Here is a 14776-nt window from a genome sequence, read left to right as displayed (position 1 = left end):
TGCACTCCCCATGACCCATGAGGATAAGCGGCTCAGAAAGTGTGTGTGTGTGTGTGTGTGTGTGTGAGTGTGTGTGTGTGTGTGTGTGTGTGTGTGTGTGTGTGTGTGTGTGTGTGTAGTTTTGCACTGAAGCTGTGAGGCTAAAGTAGCTAACAAGTAATGAAAGTTTATTCTCCACCAGTTAGCACTGTGCAAACTGCTCTTAATGTCAAACACTTATTACAAACCATCTTATCTCAAATAAACTTACTTTCAAATATGCTTTTGCCTATAAAAACTGACAAACATATGGACAAAATTGGGCTGTGCACCAATCACGGCCAAATCCTGGAAAACCCAGTTCTAGAAAGATTTAAACCAAGTAATATCACAACCCAGTTGTTTTATTCAGTGATATGCAGTGATGTGGCTTATTTATTAGTTGTGCTTGGCTTATCAGGTAGTCTTCACCTACTGTATACCACTGTAAGTACAGTAACATGGTTTTATGGTTAAAATTAAAAAATTGGAACTCATGTTCATCTGCTACACACGGAATATAAATGAAATATAAATTTTTGACTGAAAGTAATGTCAACGTTTGGCCACAAATAAAGAATTAACGTGTTATTTTAATGATAAAACTGTGTATATACTTGGCCTCTCTCAGCTTGTTTTTTCTCAAAAGAGGAGGCCGATCTGCTAAGTGTTCAGTGGTGATGACATGTTGCTGCAATTCGTCATTCTGCCAAATACCATGCCCCTTTTGTGTGATGTTTCTGTTATTTTGTCCATCTCAATATGTATGTCCTCAAGGACACATGAAATGAAAAAAAAAGTTTGTCTTATTCTGCATGTTCCTGCCTTTCATTTTCTGACACGATGAGGTTTTCCATCACCAATGATCCAAATTTATTCTAAATGTTATGTCTCCAAAATCCATATGGCTCCAATCAGTTCTTCCTGTCTTGAGAGTCCATCTAGGCAGGAGCAGTTTGAGACCAACAGAGGGCAGCAGTGAAGACAGAGCCCAAAATCGGGCTCAGAGCCAGAGATTCTCTAGCAGTTGATCTGCAAGAACCTGGCAATGAAGCACTATTGTTTTATTCTCTGGTTTGGAGGGAGTGCGTGCTCTGAGTTAGAGATACGAAACACAGTTGGTTCAAACTGTTAGATTGTATCATGTTGCTTGAGAACCGTACCTCTGGCCAGAGGAATGCAGTGAAGGTTGCAGTTGTGGCGTGAGGGAGGAGCAGAAAACTGTACACACTGCAGTCTTTGATGGAGTTTTCTGAAATAAGGGGAACCCCATGTTTTGTTTATGAGCTTGCTGTTTGTACAGCAATTGGAATATTTATAATTGTCTTTAAATACGGACTTTGGAAATGAAAAAAGTCAAACTTTTAAGGGATGTTAAATAAGTAGCCCTTTATTTGTAGCAGCAATGCTTTTTTGTATCATTTCTTCAATCCAACCCCCAGATAACTGTTCCCTTATTCTCTATTCCCATTATCATTAGTGGCTATTTTCTAAGTTTATACAGCTACATGAAGATGGCACTTTTCAATACAATGATAGTGATTGTCATGAACTGTCAAAGACTTTTAAAGTGCAAGTACCCAAATAAAACACATTATTATTATTATACAGGCACTAGAAGGACAAAATATCAGGCATGCTCTCAAATACTCTTAAAGCAGTGTTTCTCAACCCTGCTCTAAGAGTCTTCCTATGCTACACCTGTTGGCATTCCCTCTGTTCCAACACACCTGATTCAGCTATTTCAAATATGTGTTAAAGCAGGCAGACAGTGAATTATGCAGGGGAGAGGGACTCTGGGGCCAGGGTTGAGAACCAGCACCTTAAAATGTGGATTAAAAAAGGCAAAGACGTAACTCTGGACAGTGGTAATGCTGCAGATTCAGCATGAGTCAGTTCAGTATTTTAATTAAAAAATTATGGAGATACACCATCTTCTGTCCTAGACAGACATATTATTAGACTTTTGTTAGAATACAGCTTATATAGTAATGAAACCCTTTTGTCTGATAAATACTTTTACGCACATATTGGCAAGGACTGCATAACTACTAACAGAGGCACATATTGCACGCGAAGTAATCTTAAGATCTATTTGAGCAGGATTAATTCTATCAGAGAAAGTTTAGTACTTTAATTTTTGTTGATTAAGTTGATTTGACTGACCAGTTTGTACAAGATGAGAAATCAAATTAGTACAGATGACCCAGACTGAAATGTCATACCTGGACCTACATGTCAGCATTACATGACAGGTGCTTAAATATATTTAAAATATTTAAAAATAATAAGATGACACATGACGCATAGCCATTAGTGTGGATTGAAACAAGCCTACTATTACTAATGAGTTTGGGTTCAGCTAGTCAGAAAGAATAAATCACAAATAGACAGACTTGTAAAAAATCCAGATTTTATCCAGATTTGTACTAGACTGAAATAAAAGTTTTTCAAAAATTCTGCATAATAAAATGGTTGTAAACAGAGTCACTCAGAGTGGTATTATGTGAAATGCTCTGTTTCTATGGAACTTACAGAGTCAGAGTCGTTCAGTGGTTGTGATACGAACCAGATGTCTTAAGAGTTTAATGCCTCTAAAATCCACATTGCAGAAAGTGGTTACAAATACACTGCCGGATGTCTGAGTCATAGATTGACAATAGTTTGGAGATCGGATTTGTGTCTGACACAAACTTTAAAAAAAAAAAAACTTTCATGACAGAGAGGTTTATATGCGTTGCTGTAAAGTAAATAATCTCGTTTTTTTTCAGATTTAGCACTATTTTATCATCATCAGCATGACATATAAAATGAAGACTTACATTCACTGCTCATTCTTTCCAAAACTGAATAAAATGGCTATATTTTGTTGTAGAAATTAGTGTCTCTACAATGTACCACTTCACATCAGACCACTCTGAATGATTTGGTTTACATTGCTATGATTGAATTATAGAGAACGTTTGAAATCTGGAATTCTCTTTTGAATTATAGCATCTTCCCAGGTGAAACTAATCCAGCTCTAATAGTGCTTTATACATCATATAAATTCCACAGCAACTGACCATAAAGCTGCGGCTAAGTGAAATTATCCGCTTGTCAGAACAGAACAGTTCGCTGCCCTGCGCTCAGTAAAAGGCCGGGATGGTGTGTTCAATCACACAGCGTCTGCAGTGGCGTCGGACCAGTCGCAGTGCTTCTGGGGGCACCTCACACTCCTGTACATTAAGCATCTGCAGTTCAGGGCAACCTGAAGCTAGTGCCCTCAGCCCTCTCCCAGTTATGCTTTCACAGCCTCTCAGACTGAGCCTCCGGAGCCCCAGGCAGCAGTGTGCCAAAACCTCCAGCCCCATGTCCGACACCAGTGGGCAGCGGCCCACGTCTAGCGAACGCAGTCTGGGGCAGCTGCGGGCCAGGTGGCCCAAGCCCTGGTCTGTAAGCCCCTCACAGCCCCGCGCATTCAAGTAGCGGAGCCTGGGGCAGTAGCGGGCCACATAACGCAGGCCAACGTCAGTAATGCGCGTGCAGTGGGCCACGCTCAGATAGCGCAGACGGCCCTCCAGGCGCGCCACCTCACGTAAGCCGAAGTCACCCATCAGCCGGCAGTCACTGAGGCTGAGCTCGCGCAGGGCGGGGCAGTGCAAGGCCAGCTGACGCAGGGCTTCATCTGTCAGACGGCTGCAGCGCCGCAGATACAGGTGCGTGAGGCGGGGGCAGTGTGATGCGATGGCACGCAGACCCTCGTCCTCCAGAGAGACGCAGTCACTCATGTCCAGGTAGCGAAGGCCGATCTGCTGGCCATGGATCGGAGAGAGCTGCACTGAGGTCTCCTGGGTCAGGCTAATGCAGGTCACTTTGGGGCAGCCTGGAAGACAAGAAAACAGTTACAAGGCACAGAGGTCATTTACACATATTAGTCTTAAAGGTACAATAATAAAAAACAGCTTATTTAGTTCTATGGAATAAAAAAGAGGTTGGAAAGTGGATTTTGGTATGTAAAACAAAAAAAAAAGTCATTAGTGCACTTATGGAATAATAAAAGGTAAAAACAAAAAGAAAAGAAAAATAAGGCCCTTTAACCTCTATAATAGCCAGGAGCCACTGGTAAATGCAGGCTTGCATTCCTCACTCCTATAACTTAAAATTAAACTTAGTTTGCATTATCTTTCCATGTAGTTACAGAATAATAAGCCTTAATATGTACCAAAGCTGGGAATTTAAAGGCTTAACTCAGGGGTGTCCATCTTATCTGAGAGGGCCAGTGTGGCTGCAGGTTTTCACTCCAAACAAGTTGGAGCACACCATCTCCACTTGTTTAATCAGTTCATCCTAGTCTTCAAACATTTGATCAAGTGAGCTCCTACTTTGTTGGAATGAAAACCTGCAGCCTCAGCGGCGCTTTGCAGATAAGAGTGGACATCACTAATTTAATCCCTTAAAATCCCAGGCTTATTTCATACTAAGGCGTATTATTCAGTAACTACAGGGACTTCAATGCAAACTGGCCAAGCAATTCTTAGGTCATAGAAGTGTGTGATAAAGCTTTATGCCTGTGGGCCCTGGCCATTTAAGTTAACACTGCTGCTTTTTTCTTGATGATACATTTTGCACATAGATAACAAAAAGTGTATATTTATATGAGCATGAGGCTCTGTTTAAGGTTGCTACTGTATCCTAAGAGTGTTAAAAGATTTTAGCTGTTCTTTGTTGAGGTCACACTTCAGATTATTTTTCAGGGATTTAAACGATTTTCTGCTGTTTCAAAATCTACAGACCAAAAGCTCAATATGTCCAGGGCATCCGATGTGCTTCCTGTTCCTCCTATTGTGCCAAAGGATCAGATTGGTGGGATGGAGCCTTGCCACTAATAAAACTCTCGCCAAAGGAAAAGGTTATGTGTCTTTTAAAGCTCCAACATCTTGGCTCATGTTTAACCTCTGCTTTTGAAAAACATAAATACACTGGAGAAAAGTCAAAGCAAAATAAAAAGAAGTGCAGAGCAAAATTTGATATCAAAGGAAACATTTCAGTGTCTGCTTTCCTCTCATGTGAAGTGATATGCCTTTTTTCACTCCATCTCAGCACGTACAACCATAACAAATAAAGGCCATTTATGACAAAGGATTTACTTCCTTTTCTGAATGGTCCAACATTAACTTTGCCCACCAAAGACTTCTCAAGTGTGTCAGTCCATTAATGAAAGCAGCAGATTGGCCCTTCCACTTTCCTTGAGGTTCTGACTCTGAGAACAAGGCAGACCTCTCCATCCCCCAGGGGGAACTGTAGGACTGGCAGTAATCCCCCCATTCTGTAATGCTTTTCCCAGCTTTCCCAGAAAAGCACTACTATGAATTACTCTCCCAGCAAATCCACAAACTTACATGGCAGGATGATGTATGATGGCAGCTATTCCACAATATAAAATACAGATTATGCTCAAGAGTAATCAATTGTTAGTACTTTGTGTGTGTTGACTACCCTGTGTTTGTAGAGTATGTTGGTGCACAACATGGAAATGCCCATACTGTAGGAAAACTATCACTTTTACAGTGCACTAATTAAATCTTTTAGTGTTCTTTCAGTATTCCCCACACAAAGGCTATACCTGGCCCACTAAAAAGCATATTGACAGCCAAGTCTATTTCTTCCCATTTTTAAGCCACTCTGTGTTTGTTTTGGGAATTTGAAGACCTCTCTGGTGGAAATGCGTAATTGCACGCAACATGTGTAAGAAAATTTTGTAACCTTCCCCAATACAATACACACTGAGTAGAACTCGGTTAAAGAGTAACTTCACCGCCTCTGCAGTGCCCCTCTGGTTCAACTCTGCTATAGGCGTGGATGATGTGTCTTCTGAAATACGAAGACACGTCACAGTATGCAAATCAGTCAATCAACGTTACTGCCCCCGATGACGAAGTACTCGTGCCGCACTCATAAATATGAAAGCATAGGAGCCTAGAGCGAGATAACTACACTTACACGCTGAGATAAATACCCCCAGCACCACTTCACAAGGCTGCGACATGTCAGCTGTCTGTACCAACTGTAAATAACCCAATTAATCTAAGCTTAGTTTGTAATAAAGATGTTCTTTAGAGGGATTCTTGCAAATCTCCATAAAGCTGCCGCTGTTGTATCCAATTCACGTTTCCTTTCACAACTCTGAAGAGACACCAGCGACAAGAAACACTGGAACTATGGAAAGTGGTTCAGGAAAGGTTAACGTTAAATGGTTATTGTTACCGACTGTCAATCTTTCTTCCGTTCAGACTTTCTCAAACTTTTTTTCCAGTTTTCTGTAGTTTCAGTGTTACACCATCCGGACGCTTCTGACGCTCACCGGTAATGATTTTTAGGCACTATTCGGCGGCTTGAGTCAGTGGCTCATACTGTTAAGGCTCAAGACACACTGCCTGATCAGGAACACCTTCCCTCGTTGAAGATGTAAGACCCCTTAGTTGTAAACGTGCCATTTGATTCTGTCACTTTCCATATTTTCTGGAAGCTAAAGTGTGCTAGCTCTAAAAACACAGCAACCTAGCCCATCCAGCTTCCCACACAACCCCTCTTCCAAAGCTTTGATCATTGCAGTGCTTCTCCCATTTAGAGCATTTTTCTAAGTTGAGCTGGGGGTGGAGTTAGCTGAAAATAGTGGGGTGTAGTTACTCTTTAAAACTTGGTGAAGGGCATACCTTTGATGTATGTGAGCAAATTACTACTGTGATCATATCTTCATCAGTATAATGATGCTTTTGCATCTCAGAACTAAACATCGAGCTGGACCTACTTTTTCACTATTTTTGTGTGTGAGTTTAATATGGAAAGATGTATGATACTTGATACCTGACCCCACTCACTTTTAAATGATTATTTAAAGCTTTACATGGAGATTCACAGTAATGCAACAACACTATATTTAACCATGTTATTTTTCTCTACATCTTTTAATGTTAACAAAAAATCTTACATAGTGCAGTTTAAACAATAGTTTCCAGTTTCTATTTTGTCCCATTTTTAAAAATTCTAAAGGGAAAATATTTTTATGAATAAACAGTAGTACACTATATCATAACTCTTATTCCATGTGGTCATTTCCATGAACCAAACTTTCACTTTAGTCAAGTCTATGAGATGCTTCTAAAATCAAAAAACATGGGAGATGTAACATTCACTTATTTGATACCTTGTTTGAATTACTCAAGTAAACAAATGCTATAAGTCTGGATATATACATATTCAAATACCCCCACATCCTATTGCTTTTAATTTACTTTACTCTATTATTAATGTGATTTCTTAATGCAATTGTCACATTTATTCTTACGTATTATGAGTTAACTAATAAGCTAAGATTTTACATGTTTGTGCTATAAACATAAGTCATTTGTGTCCATGGCTCCTAAAAACCAACATCTAGTTTATTCCACCACGAATGGCAAAAGTTGACCGTGATTTTTAACTCTTGATGGCTCTTTCCATTGAACACTCACTTTTAAATATCCCATAATCCAGAATGATTAGCTGCTATTCTTACCTGAGACATCAAGGTGCTCCAGGTTGGGACAACGGGACACCACATCAAACACAGCCTCATTAGACACATTATAGCATCCCGCCACCTCCAGGTGCCGCAACTCTGGGCAAGACTGAGCCACCACGTGCAGGCCACGGTCAGAAAGCCTGCGGCAGCCACTGGTCACCACGGTCTCCAGGGTCAGGCACACGTTGGGGGTGTCCTGGCAAAGGCGGTGGGTGAGAATCTTCAGAGCACGGTCAGCATAGAGCGACTCTCCAGTAAGCCGGATGGTCCTCCAGAGGCGTGGATCCCAGGCTAGGTTGTACCAGCGGCGGCACACTCGAGCACAGCGGCACAGCTGCGGAGTTGACAGGTGGGCAAAGACCTGCAGGAGAACAGGGTCTGGGAGGAAGTCAATGAGCACAGTGTGGTGCGTCTTGGAGGAGCGTTTGCAGCCCTGTGTTCCGGGAGGGGCATGCACCAAAGCCACAGTTTCCCCTGGAATGGTGGGGGACGGGGATGGAGACTCATGGCCATTTGGGACAGTTTGGGGAGAGAGTGGGGAAGGACTTGGGATGAGGATGAGAGCAGGGCTGGGGGTGCTAAGTGTCCGCATACTGAGGTCCGAGTCTGTTAGAGAGAAAACGACAAGTTACGCCATTTATTACTACTACAGCTTTGATCAACACATCCTGATGCTTTCTAATACTTAAACCTGATTGGCTTATTTAAATTATTGTGTGTAACAGATCACACCTAATACCTTATTTATCTGCTAACTAATCCCATCTATTAACTGATCATTATGTGTAGAGAGAGAAGTAATCACACTTCTTAGGCTTTCATCAGTGCATCCTCATGTATACTAGCGCAATATAAACTATTTCTTTTACAGTGCCTGATTAACTTATAATGTGTAATAGTTTCAACCTGGTTTACCACACAAACACACAAAAGCTATCAAATCCTAAAGATATCAGCTTGCTGTACGAATGCTTTCAACACAGATGGCATTAACTCGGCCTGTTCTATGATTTGATGTTCCTTGTTCTGTAAAGGCCGGTCCGTAGCACTTGTTGATGCAATTCTGTGCTGATCAAGTGTGACTTTTATCTTGAGTATATTTGTGTGCACTTTCTCATCAGAGTATCTGTGTTCAAAGGCTAGACTTCATACGAACAGCTGCCATGGTTGGTGTTTTGTGATTGGTCATTATAAACACTGAAGCTTTTGCTGTCTGCAGATGTTTGGCTGATTGCGGTGAGAAAGCGTAGACAGCAGACAGCGTGAGAGTGCATAGCTGGATCTCATCATCACTGCTGGCGTGAGATGTGTACTCTTGTCCTGCATGCGTAGAGCTTTTTATTTGATTCTGAGAGGCCTTTCGAACCTGGCCCTCAAACCCTCAGTGATCTTATCAAAGGCACGTAGGAGGCCCTCCCATTGGCTTCACATAAGGCAATTATACATCATTATACATGGGGATTAAATAATTTGCAGCAAATAAAAAGTTAAATTAATGTCATTCCTTAACTTCAGATATAGATCTTGTATCTACAGTTAAGGGACAGTCATGGTCATTATATGTGCAGTATTTTGACTGTTAAACTCTTCGCCAGTTTCAGGTGATATCCTAAGTTGGAAAGAGACTTCCTCTCAAACCATTCCTGTTTTACATTCCCCTCTAATTCACTGTATTGTCAGGCCTTCCACACAAAAAATGAGCACAATGAGTACTGCGATGGGGGGAAAAAAAGATTTCCAGAGTATGTTTTGTAGATGCATGGACAATGACTTCACAAGCTCACAATGAATGGCCCTATTTGCAAAGTTTTGGGAGATGATCCTGGTGAGGAAACGAGGGTTTATGTGCGATGTTTTTTTTTTTTTTTGCACAGGAAATGTCTTTATTAGTGCACCTGGGTTACTTGACTCCCACTGTCATGATGTGTCAGCCTGGAAGAATTAGTAAAGCATCCCTAACACCAAGCCCAATGGCCCATCAAATTCCCTGCTCGCCTGCCATATTCTGATCATAGGATTGCATAAAGGAAACATTCATTCTGTTGCACACTATGTACCTTTTCTCTGTGGATGAAATAGGGTCAGATTTTCATTCATTTTAATAAAGCACTCTCAGTTGACTACTTTGTATGCCTTACAAGCATCATACATGTTCCACTATGACTTCTTGAAAACATTTTTAAAGCTTACATCACTTTTAACTTGTCTGATCATTAGTCTTACTGTAGGTACGTTCATAACAGGGGAGGGAATAGTCACTGAAGACCCCACAATATGGCACTTGAGCCACAAAATAATTTTATTGTGTTATTTAAATATTTGTGATACTGTGATATATGCAGATTTGTAACCTTTGACTTTGCTTAGTCTTTTTTGAAGCAAACCAGAATTGTGCATAAAGTGACTCAGTATTAGACCTAGCATCCTGTGCTGATCAAGTGTCCTTTCATCTTAAGCATATTTGTGTGCATTTCCTCATCAAAGAACCCATCTTCAAAGGCAAGAATTCATCTGAGCAGACAAAGCAACTTCAGACTTATATTTACTACATATTTAGCAAATGCTTTCATTTGTGAAGTAGATAATATTGAAAACAAGCTTTATCTGTTTATATTTTAACATTTTATTTTATCCTGGGTAATTTACAATGGCAGGTGAATGAAACATTAGGAGCCTTGCCCAAGCAATGAGCTTTGACTGTCATCTGCCTGGATGGGGAAACTGAACCCTGCTCTTCTATGAGGAGACTGACTTATCCACTATGCTTATCAACCTCTCCTAATAATGACTAAAGCCTTTGTTTGACCAGAGAAATACCTACTAAAAAGTACTCAGCACCATCTTGAAGAAAACACATGTTAAAAAGCTATTAGAACAGGCTTAATACATGTTGAACATAAAAATTAAATAGCAAAAAATACTTGGCCCACTGTTAGGGCTGACAGATTTATTTGAAAACAATTAATTGCATTTATTCCAACTAGCATTCCAATTATGATTCAAATGATAATATTGTCTATAAAAATAAAATCCAAGACCACTAGCACATCTGTTTATTTTTTTTAATTCTTGAGGCTTAAATGCTGAATATAATGTGCCAGACTGCCAGTTCACAAGCTCTGCATTATTATCAGATTAAATCTAAAACTTGTGTTTTGAAAAGTGCACTCTATAAAACTAGATTTTCTATATAAAAATGATTACTTGTTCAGCTCTAGCCTTTGTGTGTCAATATATTTTTAAACACAAAATATTACTACTATTTTATAACTCTTATCAATCTATTTTATTAGTAATTAGGTAATCTTCTGGTTTTAATTGAATAATAAAACTACTAGAAAGCCATTGAAAACAGTTTATTAAAGAAAATATTAAAACCACTACGTGGCAAAATGAACACAACTGGGTCCATTAGGCTCATACTTTCTGTAAGAGGACGAAAACCATGTATTAACCTCATGCAAAGTGACCGCTAATCATTGCAGATTCATTAAGAAGGTACATTTTAATTCAATTTTTTAATTCTCCCAATAAAGGTCAATGGAGTAATCATGACGGGCTCAATTCATAAGTGATTGTTTAGCCACAGGTCAGAGAACACTTAGAATCCCTTTTTTTGCTCCTGATTCCCAGAGGACTAGGCTGACTGCAGATAGAGACAGAGGCTGTCTGAGTGGCTGTCATGTAGATTTATGCATGAACACAGACAGACAGTTCTTCTCCTTGCATGTTAGAGCATAAATGACACACAAATCCTTCAATGCCTCTGCCTTGTATATCTCTGTCAGTAGGGTGTGTGCATGTGTGCGTTAGTGTGTATGTGTGCACAATGTCATGTAGATTTGTATTCCAGACGTGACCTGAGACCATGATGACTGGTGGCCAGGTCATGATGACATACACAGATACATTCCCCATGGAGCAAAACTTCTTCACTAGGACAGCAGACAGCAGACAGCCACATAAAAATGCAACCATCTCTCAGACGCACTGACAAACTGGTAATCCCCTCAGTACTATCTGGAGAGCAGTTTGAGACAAATTAAAACAAATTAGCTTTACGTAATATGAATAATCTATTACAGCTTGCTTGTGCTTTATGGTTTACTGCCTCATAATTTTAAAACCTTGTTCTGATCTTTGTGGCCTTTAAAAGTGATATATAACCACAATATTTATTTGGTGAAATTGTTTATTGCATTATCCTGGATATATATATATATGTATGTATATATATATATATATATATATATATATATATATATATATGCAGTCACTGGGAACTCTCTATTTAAATGCATGTCTGTTCTCGGACCAGGCCCAAGAAAATAAGATTTTTGTCTTCCCAAATGAAAGAGTCAAACGTGATGGTGTGTAACTATTAAAAAAAGAAAAAGAAAAAAAAACTTGTTCCTCTGACTGAGCTAATCAAGGGCTGGTTTTTGTACAATGACAATACAAACTGCTACAATGGAAATGTCTGTGTCATTTGTTAGCTCACTATGCCTTATTTCTTTTGGACCTGAAAAACAAAGAGATGACTTTGGCCAGAAGCACCAAACCTCTGATGCCTTCATACATCCAGATTGTTATTCCAATCTCTTAATCGTATGCCAGTGGCACATACATTGTGTTGTTCCATAGCTGTCTGCCCATTTCTGTTCAACAAGATCCTTTTCTAAGAAGGCCTGAAGTTTTCATAAGGGCTGAATAATTACAATGTCCATAAATTGAAAAATGACCTCTTTCGATGGCATAACCGCTTACTGGCCTACAGTAAATCTCCATTGTGTAACAGTTAGGGTCAAACTACTAATGCAAAGCTGGTATTGTAGAGAGGAATGTCAATTACTATTCTGCTACTGTTTAACTGCACTGACCTAAGTGGACCGAACTTAATATACCACACACAGAAAAGGACCACCGCATGAATTGCTCCAGGACTCAATCCGTTTCAGTATGAAAGAGAAATCCAGGGAAAAGCCAGAGGATTGAAAGCGGGGAGAAGAGAGGGCTTAGCCTGATCCTTACTCTGTGCCCCAGCCCCTCCATGACCAAACTCTCAGCCCTGGGTGGTCCAGCCACGTCGCCGTTTCCCAGCGGACGTGTAGCACGCAGCACATTCAACACCTTTGCACTCTGTGTACACAGCTGCAATTGGTCCTTGGGGAAGTGTGCTGGTTTCCACCATTGTGAGACCGTGTCCATCCCAAACAACCAGGTAAACATCAGCCCCACCTCACAGGAGCTCCTTAGTGAGCAACATGACGAAGTGACTACATCTGCCACAGGGTTTCTTACATACCATACATGCTGAATGAGTTCAAGATTTACATTTAGTCCCAGAAGCCATGTGTTTATCCTAGCACTTCATAAATAATGGAGCATTGGCTCGGGTCCAGCATTTGCAGACATGTTCGGTGTTAAATCAATACACTGACCACCAGCTTATTCTTCTTGTAACATCAGTAGTTGAACAAGATACAACCAGAGATGGTTCAGTAAGACTTTTTATTTTTTGATAGCAAAACCTTGAGTATCGACACATACCAATGCTATTTTTTCTCTTTAAAAACTACTAAGCTACTATTTTTAATAGTAGCACTTCACTTAAGGGGTAATAATACCACCAATATTTCAAATCAATACATTATTTAATCAGTAAGATGTAAACAAATTTATTCAGTGTTTTGATGTGAAACGGTGCATTTGTAAAGTACCCAAAATGGCCAGTGAACTTGCACAAGTTTTATACGTTATGCTAATAATGGTAAAACAGTGGTAAACCTGAAAGAAAAAGTTTTCTCTGATAACTATTTTGCCTTAAAAGGCTCTGCGTGTACCTCTCTGCCTTGAATGGACTGGAAAAAAGCCTTTAGGCAAAAACCAAATCATATTTTTGACCGTTTTGTGTAATAGCTGTCTGTAAGGGAGCTGTTGGAGGCATTAAATTCTTCAAATATCTGGCTCCTATTGCCACTGCTGTAAATAAGTCTGACTGTGTAAATTTATCTAATCTGAACCACTTTTAACAATTTGACCATTTAATTATACAGAACCTCTGAAAAATTGGTGATATTCCCCTTTAAGATGGGCAACTATAAATACCATACTATATTATAGTAGTATAGCAGTCGTGGGCTGGAGGATAGGGTACCAGCCTTGTGACTGGAAGGTCATCGGTCATCCTCTGAGCCAACAATACATGACTGAAGTGAAGAGCAAGGCACCTAACCCCCAACTGCCCCCCGGGTACTGTGGATAGGTCTGCCTACTGCTCAGGGCAGGTATGCTCACTGCCCCTAGTGTGGGTGTTTCACTGCATGGATGGGTTAAATGTAGAGGTCTAATTCCCCTGTGTTGCAAGAGCAAGTCGTCAATGGTGCTGAATTTGAAACTGCCTAAACAAAAAGATTTGAAAAATCTTTACCAAAACAAACAAAAAACTAAAACATACATCAGCCAGATACTGGGTATCAAAACAATACAGACACTGGGTATCCAGTTTTCTCTAGATACAGCACACAACATCCAATCTGGATTAGGTCCTGCCTGAGGGCATTCAAACATAATGGCATTGTAAAAGCATGGAAGCCTATATGATGAGTTATTGAATGTCTGATTCTCTACAGTGTCTGTGATCTGAATTTCAACTCAAAAGAGGATGGAAAAGACATTTAAGCCAGAACGACTCTTGGGCCCATGCCTTATTTTATATAGGCCCAGAGATTCTAAACACCCAAACCAAGTGCCCAGTGTAGCCTTACACTGCAGTCTATCCAAAGAAAACCGCATAACTGTTCTGTAACAGATGCTACTCTCAGTACTGTAAGTAAAATCTGAACTGTACTGAAATACTCAGCAACAGGCACCAACAACAGTCTTACCAGCTCCTAATCAGCAGAATGTGAACTTGACATCCACCCATCCAACTTTCAGTGGCCAAGAAGCAGCTTCCAACAGCTCTAATTAGTCTACATCTGTCCCAGATCAGGGGAATGTTACATAGACATCAAATCAGAGTGGAGATAATTAGCTTACATTTCCCCTTGACTGCCCCCCAGTCTAGTCTCACAGCAAGCAGGAATAGCTAAATGAAGGCCGGCATTTGGTTTGTTTTATTTAACTCAGCACTGAGAGCAAGCACCTGGTTTTCTTTTGTGAGGAGCACAGTGTAGTCCTCAGTAGCTGGGGCAGCCAAAGAGAGGTGAAAAG

The 14776-nt window shown here is 40.2% G+C and overlaps 1 protein-coding gene across 4 annotated transcripts in view; it reads right to left on the bottom strand.

Annotated features, from left to right (window-relative positions):
* Positions 1 to 1387: 1387 nt before the first annotated feature.
* The window catches only part of si:dkey-192l18.9 (F-box/LRR-repeat protein 7), a 42534-nt gene continuing 29145 nt past the window's right edge, over positions 1388 to 14776 (bottom strand). For all 4 annotated transcript variants that reach the window (XM_017704283.2, XM_017704309.2, XM_017704291.2 and 1 more), the window contains 2 exons: positions 7556 to 8167; positions 1388 to 3883 (listed from right to left, as the gene is read on the bottom strand). In XM_017704283.2, the coding sequence (XP_017559772.1) occupies positions 3147 to 3883; positions 7556 to 8167 (1349 nt within the window). In that variant the 3' untranslated portion in view covers positions 1388 to 3146. The remainder of the gene's footprint in view (positions 3884 to 7555; positions 8168 to 14776) is intronic.

This window comes from Pygocentrus nattereri, chromosome 3 (assembly GCF_015220715.1).
Source record: "Pygocentrus nattereri isolate fPygNat1 chromosome 3, fPygNat1.pri, whole genome shotgun sequence".
NCBI classification, from domain to species: Eukaryota; Metazoa; Chordata; class Actinopteri; order Characiformes; family Serrasalmidae; genus Pygocentrus; species Pygocentrus nattereri.
This window is presented reverse-complemented; position numbering and strand designations above follow the sequence as displayed.